At 47.5% G+C, this 12,134-nt stretch overlaps 1 protein-coding gene across 1 annotated transcript in view; it reads left to right on the plus strand.

Moving 5' to 3' along the window:
• LOC139275220 (FRAS1-related extracellular matrix protein 2-like) overlaps positions 1 to 12,134 on the plus strand; it is a 288,895-nt gene that overhangs the window by 121,007 nt on the left and 155,754 nt on the right. Inside the window, exon 4 of the mRNA XM_070892378.1 lies at positions 8,751 to 8,981. Within this exon, the coding sequence (XP_070748479.1) occupies positions 8,751 to 8,981 (231 nt within the window). The remainder of the gene's footprint in view (positions 1 to 8,750; positions 8,982 to 12,134) is intronic.

The raw sequence follows: 12,134 nt of genomic DNA on the forward strand, positions 1-12,134 counted from the left end.
GTTTTTATCATTTATTATTGATGATGGCTCTTTATTTGTAAAACTGAAGTGTTTAATGTTTGTTAACTTCCCTTTAAACCCCCCCCCCCCCCCGCCATTCCCTACGCCTGATTTGTAACCTACGCCTGATTTTCTAAAGTGTAGACAAGGTTTTTTTCGAGCGTACAAAAATCTTCACTTACTCCATTCTAAGTTAGTTTGGAGTAAGTTTTCACTGACGAAACTTTGAAAACAGGCGTAAGTGGCCGGACACGCCCCCTTTTGAAAAAAAAATTCTGTTCCAAAGTGAAACTGTTCTAACTGACGAGAACTGGAGCAAACTAAATGGCGAGAATTCCGATTTCTAAGATACTCCGTTCTACACCAGTTGCTCCTAAAAATCAGGAGCAAATCATGGCGAAACTTGGGGCCTATATGAACATAAAGAAAAATCTAAAATAGCACAAATGCCTTATCTGGAGCACTGGTCTGTAAGTAATATTATTTTAGAAATGATTGGTGCAATGCCACCAAATCCTCACTTTCAATGTGGCTGCAATGCCATTGGCCTGCCATAAAAATATTTAATGACTGTAATTTCCCAACCCTCAATAATGCAGCTGAAATCGTAGCGAGTTATGAACTACTCGAAATAATAACTTTCAAAAGGGAATTGGATATATACTTGAAAAAGAAAAGGAAAAATGCAGGGCTACGGGCATAGAGCAGGGGAGTGGGACTAATTGGATAGCTCTTCCAAAGAACCCGTACAGGTACGATGGGCCAAATGGACTCTTGTGCAGTAAGATTCTATCATTTTATGGCTTTCATGTGTGAGGCAAATGTAATAATCATGACAATACAGAAATGGATTAATTTGGGGTTAAACGTCCATAGGGATTCTACCAGTCTTCTGGGGTTACTCTATCGGGAGACTGGTGAGACCATCCCCAGGGAATTACAACCCTTGGACTCTTCAATATTGAAAAAAAGTGAACGACAGGGGACCTTACAGAGTTATACAAGATATTTTGTGGCATTGCAGGTGGCCAGTTTTCATAAATGCGACACATTTATTCTGGGTTGGTGCGGGGAAAGCACACATGAGGAGCCGGCCCACTAACCGAGCACACTCCTAAGCATAGTACAAAAGCAAAGCAGCTCAAGTTAGAAAGCTTAAATTATCATGATGCTTTAGGTACAATAAAAGAAAACTAAAATATTTTCGCTTCAAGCTTTTCTCATTAAGGGCAGAGGAACTAAGGGTCTCCAGCAAAGATTCCTTGCATGCCTGAAGAGTCCAAATATTTTTAATGCAACTAAGTTAATTTATCAAAATTGTATTATATCTGCAAAAAAAAACTCGAGTTTCAAATCTAAAGCAATAATCCGAAATATCAATCTCTCAATTTTTTTTTGCTCCACTGTGTGACACACTGAATGTAGAACTCTGATGGATAGATAGAGATTGAGCACACTGGATACCAGCTGTCAAAACAACTTTGTTTTAAAATGTTGGCAAGCCAGGATGCTGGGTTTTTCTGCGTCCAATGGGGTAAAGACTGAAAGTGCAGGGTAAATGGTTTGATTTTTAATCAATTTTGGCAGACAAGGATGAGGTTGTGTAGAGGGTTTCCAAGCCACATGCATATCCAGGAAGCCGTGGGGATGTACTATCATATTCCACAGCTTGGCACAGGTTTTAGCTTCTGCATTCCTTTCATCTGCTTTCGTGTTCAGAAAGAGCACCCTATTAGCCTCATTAGCTGTAAAAATCTGCTGCTTTCCACGGTTCACATTCAAAGTGTACTATATGTGTGGGTGAGCCAGCTGCCTGGAGAGCTGTACTCGTCTATTTCTATATTATTTTCTTAAATTTAGTTAACCGTATTACAGAAATGTAGATATATACATTCTGTTTTTGGAATACAACACATCGCAACATTTTTAAGGTTATTTTTATTCCAGTGTGGACCCTATTTCTATCATTCCTGAGCTCGTAGCTGGAAGAGCATTGGGCCGAACTGGCATTAGTACTTATTGACTACAGTGCACGAAGCACATATCAATCAGAAGGAACAGATGGGTAAAGGGCGCTCCTGTGTGCTCTGGATTGAAAGAGCTGACAGTAAGCTAATTAGTCACTTCACGTGTGTGATAGACAAGTTGGTGGGTCAGGCTTTTACATTCAAATCTGCAGCTTGCCTGGTGATCAAGGTACTGGATGAGCAATCCAGAGGTCTTGAGTTCAAATTCCATCATGGCGAGTTGGGAAATTCAATTTGTGGGCTGGTACCAGTAAAATAATGAAAGTTGTTGGATTATGATATCATCATCATCATCATCATCATCATCATAGGCAGTCCCTCAGAATTGAGGAAGACTTGCTTCCACTCCCAAAGTGAGTTCTTTGATGGCTGAACAGTCGATACGAGAGCCACAGACCCTGTTACAGGTGGGACAGACATTCGTCGAGGGAAGGGGTCAGTGGGGCTGGTTTGCCGCGCGCTCCTTCCGCTGCCTGCGCTTGGCCTCTTCATGCTCTTTGCGTTGGGACTCGAAGAGCTCGACGCCCTCACAGATGTACTTTCTCTACCTCGGGCGGTCTTCGGCCAGGGTCTCCCAGGTGCTAGTGGTGATGTCGCACTTTACCAGGGAGGCTTTGAGGGTGTCCGTATAACATTTCCACTGTCCTCCTTTGACTCGTTTACCATGAAGGAGCTCCGCATAAAGCATTTGCTTAAGGAGTCTCTTATCTGGCATGCGAACTGTGCGGCCTGCCCAGCGAAGCTGATCAAGTGTGGTTAGTGCTTCAATACTGGGGATGTTGGCCTGGTCGAAGACACTGATTGTTGGTGTGCCTGTCCTCCCAGGGGATTTGCAGGATCTTGCAGTGACATCGTTGGTGATATATCTCCAGCGACTTGAGGTGCCTTCTATACATCATCCATGCCTCAGATCCATACAGGAGGGCAGGTATTACTACAGCCCTGTAGAGTATGAGCTTGGTGGTAGATTTGAGGTCTTCAAATACTCTTTTCCTCTGACGGCCGAAGGCTGCACTGGCGCAGTGGAGGCGATGTTGAATCTCCGCATCAATGTCTGCCTTTGTTAATAAGAGGCTCCCGAGATATGGGAAATGGTCCACGTTGTCCAGGGCCGCGCCGTGGATCTTGATGATTGGAGGGCAGTTCTGAGCGGCGGTGACAGGCTGGTGGAGGACCTTTGTCTTACGGATGTTAAGCGTAAGGCCCATGCTTTCATATGCCTCAGTGAATACATTGACTATATCCTGGAGTTCAGCCTCTGAATGTGCGCAGACGCAGGCATCATCCGCATACTGTAGCTCAATGACAGAGGTTGGGGTGATCTTGGACCTGGCCTGGAGGCGGCGTAGGTTAAACAGCTTCCCACTGGTTCTTTAGTTTAGTTCCACTCCAGCGGGAATCTTGTTGATTGTGAGATGGAGCATGACAGCGAGGAAGATTGAGAAGCAGGTTGGAGCGATGACGCAGCCCTGTTTGACCCCGATCCAGACGTGGATTGGGTCTGTGATGGATCTGTTGGTAAGTATCACAGCCTGCATGTCATCGTGAAGCAGGCGAAGGATGTTGACAAACTTTTGGGGGCATCCGAAACGTAGGAGGACACTTCATAAAGCCTCACGGTTGACAGTGTCAAAGGCCTTTGTAAGATCAAAAAAGGCCATGTATAAGGGCTGGCGCTGCTCCCTGCATTTTTCCTGCAACTGTCACGTTGCAAATATCATGTCTGTTGTACCTCGTCGGGGACGAAATCCGCACTGTGATTCCGGGAGGAGCACCTCGGCCACAGGGAGAAGTCGATTTGAGGAGAACGCTAGCGACATTTTTGCCAGTGGCTGAAAGCAGGGAGATTCCCCTGTCGTTGCCTCAGTCGGATTTGTCCCCTTTTTAAAAAAAAAATGGTCACAATCACTGCATCTCTGAGATCTGCCGGCATGCTCTCCTCCCTCCAGATGAGAGAGCTGAGATCATGTATCCGCGACAACAGCGCCTCTCCAACATGCTTTAGCGCCTCAGCAGGGATTCCATCCGCACCCATAGTCTTGTTATTCTTGAGCTGTTTTATGGCTTTGCTTATCTCGTGCAACGTTGGAGTTTCACTGAGTTGGTGGCGGGTCGCATGCTGCGGGATGGAGTCGAGAACACTCGAGTCAAAGGCAGAGTCTCGATTGAGGAGATCTTCAAAGTGCTCCTTCCATTGGGCCCTGACAGCCTCTGTGTCCTTGATGAGTGTTTCCCCATTCTTGGCCAGGAGTGGGGTGGGGCCTTGGGAGTTTGGACCGTAGGTGGCCTTAACTGCAGCGAAGAATCCTCGCACATCATGGCTGTCGGCCAGTTGTTGTATCTCCTGTGCTTTCTCCATCTACCACCTGTTCTTTAGGTCCCGGGTTTTTTGTTGGACCTGAGTCTTGAGCCGTCTGTAATGTTTTGCAGCTCCTGAGTTGGGTTGTTGCTTGAGGTTCAGAAATGCTTTTCGCTTGCGATCTATTAGTTCTTCGATCTCCTGATCATTTTCATCAAACCAGTCCTGATGTTTTCTGGTTGAGTGACCAAGTGTCTCTTCACAGGCACTGGTTATAGAGGCCTGGAGGGCAGATCAAGCGCTGTGGGCATTTAGCATCTCAGGGTCATCAAGGCACACCAAATTGGCTGTGAGGCGCTGGGTCTCTAAATGCCCCGGCATTAACCTTTTTGCGGAACTGCTTCTGCTGTCCCCTCTGCTTTGGGGCAATGTTAATATCGATGATGGATCGGATTAGGCAGTGGTCCGTCCAGCAGTCGTCAGCTCCTGTCATGGCACGGTTGATGCGCACATCCTTGCGATCCCTGGCTCGGACGATGACATAGTCAAGCAGGTGCCAGTGTTTGGAGCGCGGGTGTTGCCACAATGCCTTGTATTTGTCCCTCTGGCAGAACAGGGTGTTAGTAATGAGGAGTTCATATTCTAGACATTTTGTCAGGAGTAGGATACCGCTGGAGTTGGCTTTCCCTACACTCCCTCTGCCAATCACGCCACCCCAGAGGGCTGTGTCTTTGCCGACCCTGGCATTAAAATCACCCAGGAGGATCAATTTTTCGCCCGTGGGGACGCGGGACAAGGATGTCTCGGTTGGAACAAAAACCCTTTTTAGCCTCATCCGTTGCATCGAATGTAGGGGCATACGCACTGATGACTGTGGCGCATTGGTTCCGGGAAAGGGTAAGACGAAGAGCCATGAGGCGTTCGTTAACCCCACAAGGGGAGTCTTTGAGGCGGTCAACCAGCTCATTCTTGAAGGCAAAGCCGACTCCATGAAGGCAACATTCTGCCTCTGGTTTCCCTTTCCAGAAGAAGGTGAACCTCCACCATGTTCCTTCCCCTGCCCGCCGGGTCTCATTTAGGGCGGCGATGTCAATGTCAAAGCGTCTGAGTTCCGGGGCAACTATGGTGGTGCGGCGTTCCGGCCTGTTGCTGTTGAGATTGTCCATGAGGGTCCTGACGTTCCAGGTCCCGAACTTCATACTGACGAAGTGGAATATGCCTGTGCGTGAGTTCTTTTAACGTGGGGTGCCCACTGCACACCGGCAACCACGCGGGCTTAGCTGAACAAAGTATTGGTCCAGTGGCAAGGGGGTCCAAGACAACTGCCGACCAGGCACCGCTCTATAAGCCTAATTGCCTACGGCGAAGTGTTGGCCGCAAGCTTGGCACCGAGTAGCACCATTGATGGTAGATGGCCCGAGGCTTGGTTGGGGGAAGGTGACTTCCAAAGTTATTTTAAAAGTTAAAGGTTGATAAAGATTCCCAATTTATTAAAAAAGTTTCTAAAAGTTGTTTAAAAAGTCAAAGATGTAGGTCAATAATAGATGTTTCAAAATATTTCGATTAAAAGTCTAAAATGTAAGTTTTAAAAGTTCTCCCAAATTGTTTAAAAAGTTTAAAAGTTGATTAAAAGTTTAAAAATGTATTAAAAATTGGTTAGGAGTTTAAGACGTTGGGTTGAACGCTGCCGCCGCGGTCCCTTCAGGACCCTCATGGACAATCTCAACAGCAACAGGCCGGAACGCCGCACCACCATAGTTACCGGGCTGGCCTTGGAGTCCCTTCGGCTAGTTCGACGTCCCCGGAGTTCCTTTGGCCGGTTCCACATCCCCCCTGAATCTGTCAGCACAATGAACACCTGGTGTGCGACCACAGGGACAGGCGTGGGCAGGTGTGATGTCCTTTCGGTCCGGGATGGCCCGGAACCGGTGTGGAGTCCTTTCGGCAGGCGCGGGGTCCCTTCTGCCCGGGACAGAAGCAGCCGGCGCGGGGTCCCTTCGACAACTGCAAGGTAACGTTTATTTGTTGTCCCGCTGGGGCTGCTCAGGGCCCGTTGTATGTTGTCCCGCTGGTGCTGCTCGGGCCCCGCTGTATGTTGTCCCGCTGGGCTGCTCAGGGCCCGCTGTGTGTTGTCCCATTGGGGCTGCTCAGGGCCCGCTGTGTGTTGTCCCGCTGGGGCTGCTCAGGGCCCGTTGTATGTTGTCCCGCTGGTGCTGCTCGGGCCCCGCTGTATGTTGTCCCATTGGGGCTGCTCAGGGCCCGCTGTGTGTTGTCCCGCTGGGCTGCACAGGGCCCCCGCTGTATGTTGTCCCGCTGGGCTGCTCAGGGCCCGCTGTATGTTGTCCCACTGGACTGCTCGGGGCCCGCTGGAGTTGCTCAGGGCCTGCTGTATGTTGTCCCGCTGGGCTGCTCGGGGCCCACTGGGGCTACTCCGGGCCCGCTGTATGTTGTCCCGCTGGGCTGCTCAGGGCCCGCTGTGTGTTGTTCTGCTGGGGCTACTCAGGGCCCGCTGGGTGTTGTCCCGTTGGGGCTGCTCGGGGCCCACTGGGGCTACTCCGGACCCGCTGTATGTTGTCCCGCTGGGCTGCTCCGGGCCCGCTGTGTGTTGTCCCGCTGGGGTGCTCAGGGCCCGCTGGGGTGCTCAGGGCCCACTGGGGCTACTCCGGGCCCGCTGTATGTTGTCCCACTGGGCTGCTCAGGGCCCGCTGTATGTTGTCCCACTGGGCTGCTCAGGGCCCGCTGTGTGTTGTCCTGCTGGGGCTGCTCAGGGCCCACTGGGGCTACTCCGGGCCCGCTGTATGTTGGCCCACTGGGCTGCTCAGGGCCCGCTGTGTGTTGTCCTGCTGGGGCTACTCAGGGCCCGCTGGGTGTTGTCCCGTTGGGGCTGCTCAGGGCCCGCTGGGTGTTGTCTTGCTTCTACTGCTCAGGGCCCGCTATGTGCTGTCATAAAAGCCCAACAGGTTGACTAATGTCCTTCAGAGAAGAGAACCTGCACCTTTTACCTGATCTGACTCCAGTCCCACATCATGTGGTTGGCTCTCAATACATTCAATGCAACTGGGGATAGCAATAAATGCTGCTTAACCTGTGTCATCCATATTCTAAGAACAAATGGAAAATAATAAAATAATCCTTATCGCCTTCCTAACTGCTAAGAAATTGCTCCATGTCAAATGTTCTGTTTTAAAGTAATGATTTAAAAATGAGTCACCACTAACGAGCGGTTTTCAGCAACCATTTGATAAAACTGGTGGACATGGACATTTTCTTTCTTTTATTTGTGTAAATACTTTTTTAAAAAGCAGCAATTAATCAGGCAGCATGGTAACTAGTGTATAAAGGCCCAGAAGATTTATTTTAGAATTGAAGGCCCTGTGCCAAATCTGCTAACACCCACTATGGAATTACATGGAAATTCGATTGGAGACTAATTCAGGCGCTAATGGCAGCGGGTCAGTAAATTTTGCTCCGGAAAATGGTTTGCGACGGAAGCCAAAAAATTTGGTTTCAGCGTCCTGACAGTGGAGTGGAGTGTTAATGGAGGCATTCCACTCCTTTTCTTGGGATGCGAGGCTGGGTGAGCAACTGAAAATCAGTTGCTAAAGAGCCGGCTTCAGAGTGGTCTCCCTGCAGCAAAAAAAATCAACACCGAAAACATTCCCGATAAAGTACTCCCTCAAATAAAGCTGAATCGCACAAAGAAATTCTCACAAATATCAATTTAATTTATCTTTTTTTAATCAATCCTTCCCTTAGCACTCTAGGACAGCTCTGCACACCAGCTTTCTCTGGCGGGGTCACTATGGGCCACTACAGGTGCCGCTCCAACAGAATATCGCATCGCTGTCAAAACCGGGGGCGTTGCACACCGGCGCGATGCTTCCGGGCGATACTGCTCAGAGCCGCCGGTAGCAGCTCACTGCCGAGCGGCGCGAATGCCGGCGCTCGTGGCTCCAACCCCTTTAGTGTCCTGTTCCGACCCTTTCCAAGGGCGCTAACTGACCAAATTTCTCCCCCGTTGTGCTCAATGTGCATAAATGTCGATTTGATGGCTTCAAACTTTGATTTCTGTAGCATCAGTAAAATAAAGAAGATGGTATATGTTTTGCACTTTCTTTGGGCCCTGCTTGTTTTCACTTGTTTTATGCTAGTTTTCATGTTTCAACCTATGTTAATGAGATTCTCAGGAAATTTTGGCGTAAATTACCATTTGCAAGATCAGCGTAGAAACTGCCATAAATTTTTGTGATCTTTGAGCAAAATTTAGATTGAGGAAATTCTTTCATTTCCTTAATTATACGTTGAAATTACTCTTGCTTAAGCATTAATTCATGAGTTTTGCCAGTATGAAAGTAATCATTTAAAGAGTATGTGTTGGATTTACTTGGATTTTGACCCAGCTGCTCTTCTTATTCTAATGACAGGCATTGGTACAAAAGATGGCACAGCTGAGAAGGATAACGATTTCAGGGGGAAATCCCAAAAACAGGTGCAGTTTAATCCAGGTCAAACCACAGCAACTTGGAGAGTACGGATTTTGACAGATAATGAATATGAACAGTCTGAAACATTCCAGATTGTACTGTCTGAGCCAGTCATGGCTGTTCTCGAATTCCCAGAGATTGCAACTGTGGAGATTGTCGACCCGGGTGATGGTAAGTATCTCCTTAACTGTGCTGTATTTCTATATTCTTACCAGGCACGGGTGTGCACATGTGTGGTGTAGTCTACTGATCATCAAAAACTGTTAAACATGATATTTTACACTGAAGTAAAGCAGGTCTTCAAAATTCTACTGTAATATCCATAAGGAAAGACTGTGAAACATATTAACCATTTCTCTAGAACGAACCTACATTTAATTTTGAATGAAATATTCTCTGACTGATATATTCAGAAATATTTCTATTTCCACCCTTGTTACCTCAGAATAGTCCTCATCATAACTTCATTAAATCAGATGACTGCAATCTCGAGTGCTCCTAGTGCACAGCTGGTCTAGTCATTCATTGCCATCCATGTTTTGTATGACTTAGCCTCACTATCCTCGACCAAATTCTGCTAATACTCCAGGATTATCCTGGAGAGCAAGGACAACTGAAAACTGCTTTTCCCAATCACAAACGCTTTCTGAGAGCCCTTTTCTCACCCCCTCCACCATCACCTTCAATACAAGGTGCAAAGAGCTTTTGGAATTCTTCACCTCGAAGACTGTGACTGTTTTTTCAGTTGTCTCTGCCTCTCCCTCTTCCTCTAACACACTGTTTGTGACCTTTCCCAATCTCCCTCTTACTTTAACTTTGATCACTGCAGTTTCTTTCCCATCTTCCCCAGCCCTCTCAAATCTCTTCAGCAAGACCCACATCTTTTTTTGTTTGTTTTTGGGATGTGGGCGATGCTGGAAAGGGTGAATTATTGCCCATCTGCATGTGCACTGAGAAGGTGGTGATGGGCCTTCTCCTTGAACAGCTCGTTCCCTGACACCCCCCTGATATTATTAATGGCTTTCTTTGTTCAGGCACTGTCCTCCTTTTAAAAAAATTGGCATTATACCCCCAACCTCAAAAACCCATCCATTCTCTCAAATTACCTACCAACCCATAGCCTTTCCTTTTGAAACCCCTTCCAGCTTCATGCCCATCTCTGCCAACAATTCCTGCTTGAATCCCTTCCGTCCAGTTTATGTCTGCTCACAGCACCCAAAAGACACTGGGCATAGCCATGAATGACATCTTCTGTGTCTTTGACCATAATGGATTATCCCTCCTTTTCCAGTTCAATGACTTCACACCGTTTGATAAGGTGACTTTTCCATCATTGCCCATCACCCCTCTCTTTGGTTTTCCAGCTCCATTCACTCTAATGGTCCAACTGGAGCCAGTAATGGCTTCTTCTCCTGCCCTCTTGGAGTCACTCGATAATTGATCCTTGACTCCCCTCTCTTCCTTTTCCTTAGCTATCTGCTGCTTGTTCATGACGTCATTATAGGTATGGGATCAGCTTCCATGTATAAGCTTAGCTTCCGTATGTATGCTGATGACAACCAGCTCTACCTCTCCACCACTACCCATGGCCACCCCTTTGCTGTCAGACTGGCTGTCTGTCATCAAGTGATGGATGGTTAAAAAAATTTACTCCAGCTAAACATTTGTAAAACTGTAGCCATGGTTTTCAGTTTTGTTATAAACATTGTACCCTTGCTACTGAGTCCAGCACCCTCCCTGGCCACTTTCTCAGGCTGAACCAGACCACATAAAGCTTTGGCATTCTGTTCACCCCAGAGCTGAGGTTCAAATGTCACATGCAACTTATCACCAAGACTGCTGGCTTCAATCTCTGACCCACCTCAGCTACTTAGCCCTGCTTGTGTCATCTCTAAACTAGACTTTTCTCGTGCTCCACCCTCTTACTAACTCTAACTTGTCTAAATTCAACCATTGTCCTCAGTCCTGCACCAAATCCCTTATGTTCATCATTCTTATTTTTACTTATCTACATCCACTCCCTGTTCCCCCCCCCCCCCCTGCCAATGCTTTGAATTTGTATTCCTCCTTCTTGTCTTCAAAGCCCACCATATACTTATTCCACCTTCACTTGCAACCTCTACCAGCCTCGAGTCCCCTCCTGTTCCCTGGTCTTTTGTGCAACACCCCTTTCCATTGGTAGCAGAGCCTTCAGCCCCTTCAGCCCTATCCTCTGGCAGTCCTCCTCAAAATCCCGCTGGTTCTCCCTCCACCTTTAAAACCTTCTCAAAGCCCATCACTTAGATCACACTTTTGGTCACCTCTCCTAATTGTTCCTTCTGTGGCTCGACAACTGTCCCTTTATAAGTTTTATTTATTCTCCCCTCTTTGTAAAGCTCCTTGGGATATTTTTTATGTGAAAGGTGCTATGTAAAAGCAAGTTGTTATCTTTACAATTTAGTGTAAAGAAAACAATAAATATCTCCGTTGCAAGGCTTAAAAAGTGACAGTTTAATCAGAAATGCACACAATTGATGAATAATTCAAGAAACCAAGCATTACTGTGAAAGATAGCAGAACAAATCAAGTTCAGTCCTATTCTTAAGGTTTCTGCAAAATTACAACAGACTGCAGAAATGATTTAACCATGGCATTGGCACCGATAGTTACTTAACTCCGTCTTCTCTTCCTGGTTGTAACGGATGGGAAACTCGGAAGTACGGGTTTCCCGCAGGCCCTATTGCATTCAACAGTAGGAGCTGTTTTAACATTTTTCAAGTTTCCCACCCGAGAGCCAGCTTGATTGACAGGCTTGACTGCCTGTCGAGTGGGAACGCAGCCAGTGAGCGGGTGGAAAGAAGTTGGAGAATGAAGGAGGATGATGGTAGGCAATCGAAGGGGGTGGGGGTGAAAGACAGCTGGAGATGGTGGTGAGAGTAGACAGAGATCGCAGTGACAGTCTGAGATTGCGGGGTTGGGATTTGGGAGCAGTTGGAGATCATGTAAGGAGGTTAACGTGGGGAGAGGGGATGCACTCCTGCTCCTCTTGGCCCACAAACAATATTGTAAATGCATTTACTTCATGCATCCCAGCCCTTCTCGCCTCCTTTTACCTGCCAGGATTCCCGCAGCCCAGGAAACCCAACCATAGTTTAAAAATATAAAATTAGGTAAAATGGAGGCACACAGCCTCCTTAAGATTTTACTGGCCCACCCTCCTCCCGAGAGTGGATTGATCGCCCGTTCCCGACCCACCTCCATTAAATTAAATTGTTTTGCCTCCCACCTATCCCCAACCCACTCATCCTTGGGGGTTAACCCCCCCCCCCCCCCCAATTATTGAAT

The sequence above is a fragment of the Pristiophorus japonicus genome, chromosome 10 (genome assembly GCF_044704955.1).
Source record: "Pristiophorus japonicus isolate sPriJap1 chromosome 10, sPriJap1.hap1, whole genome shotgun sequence".
Lineage (NCBI taxonomy): Eukaryota > Metazoa > Chordata > Chondrichthyes > Pristiophoridae > Pristiophorus > Pristiophorus japonicus.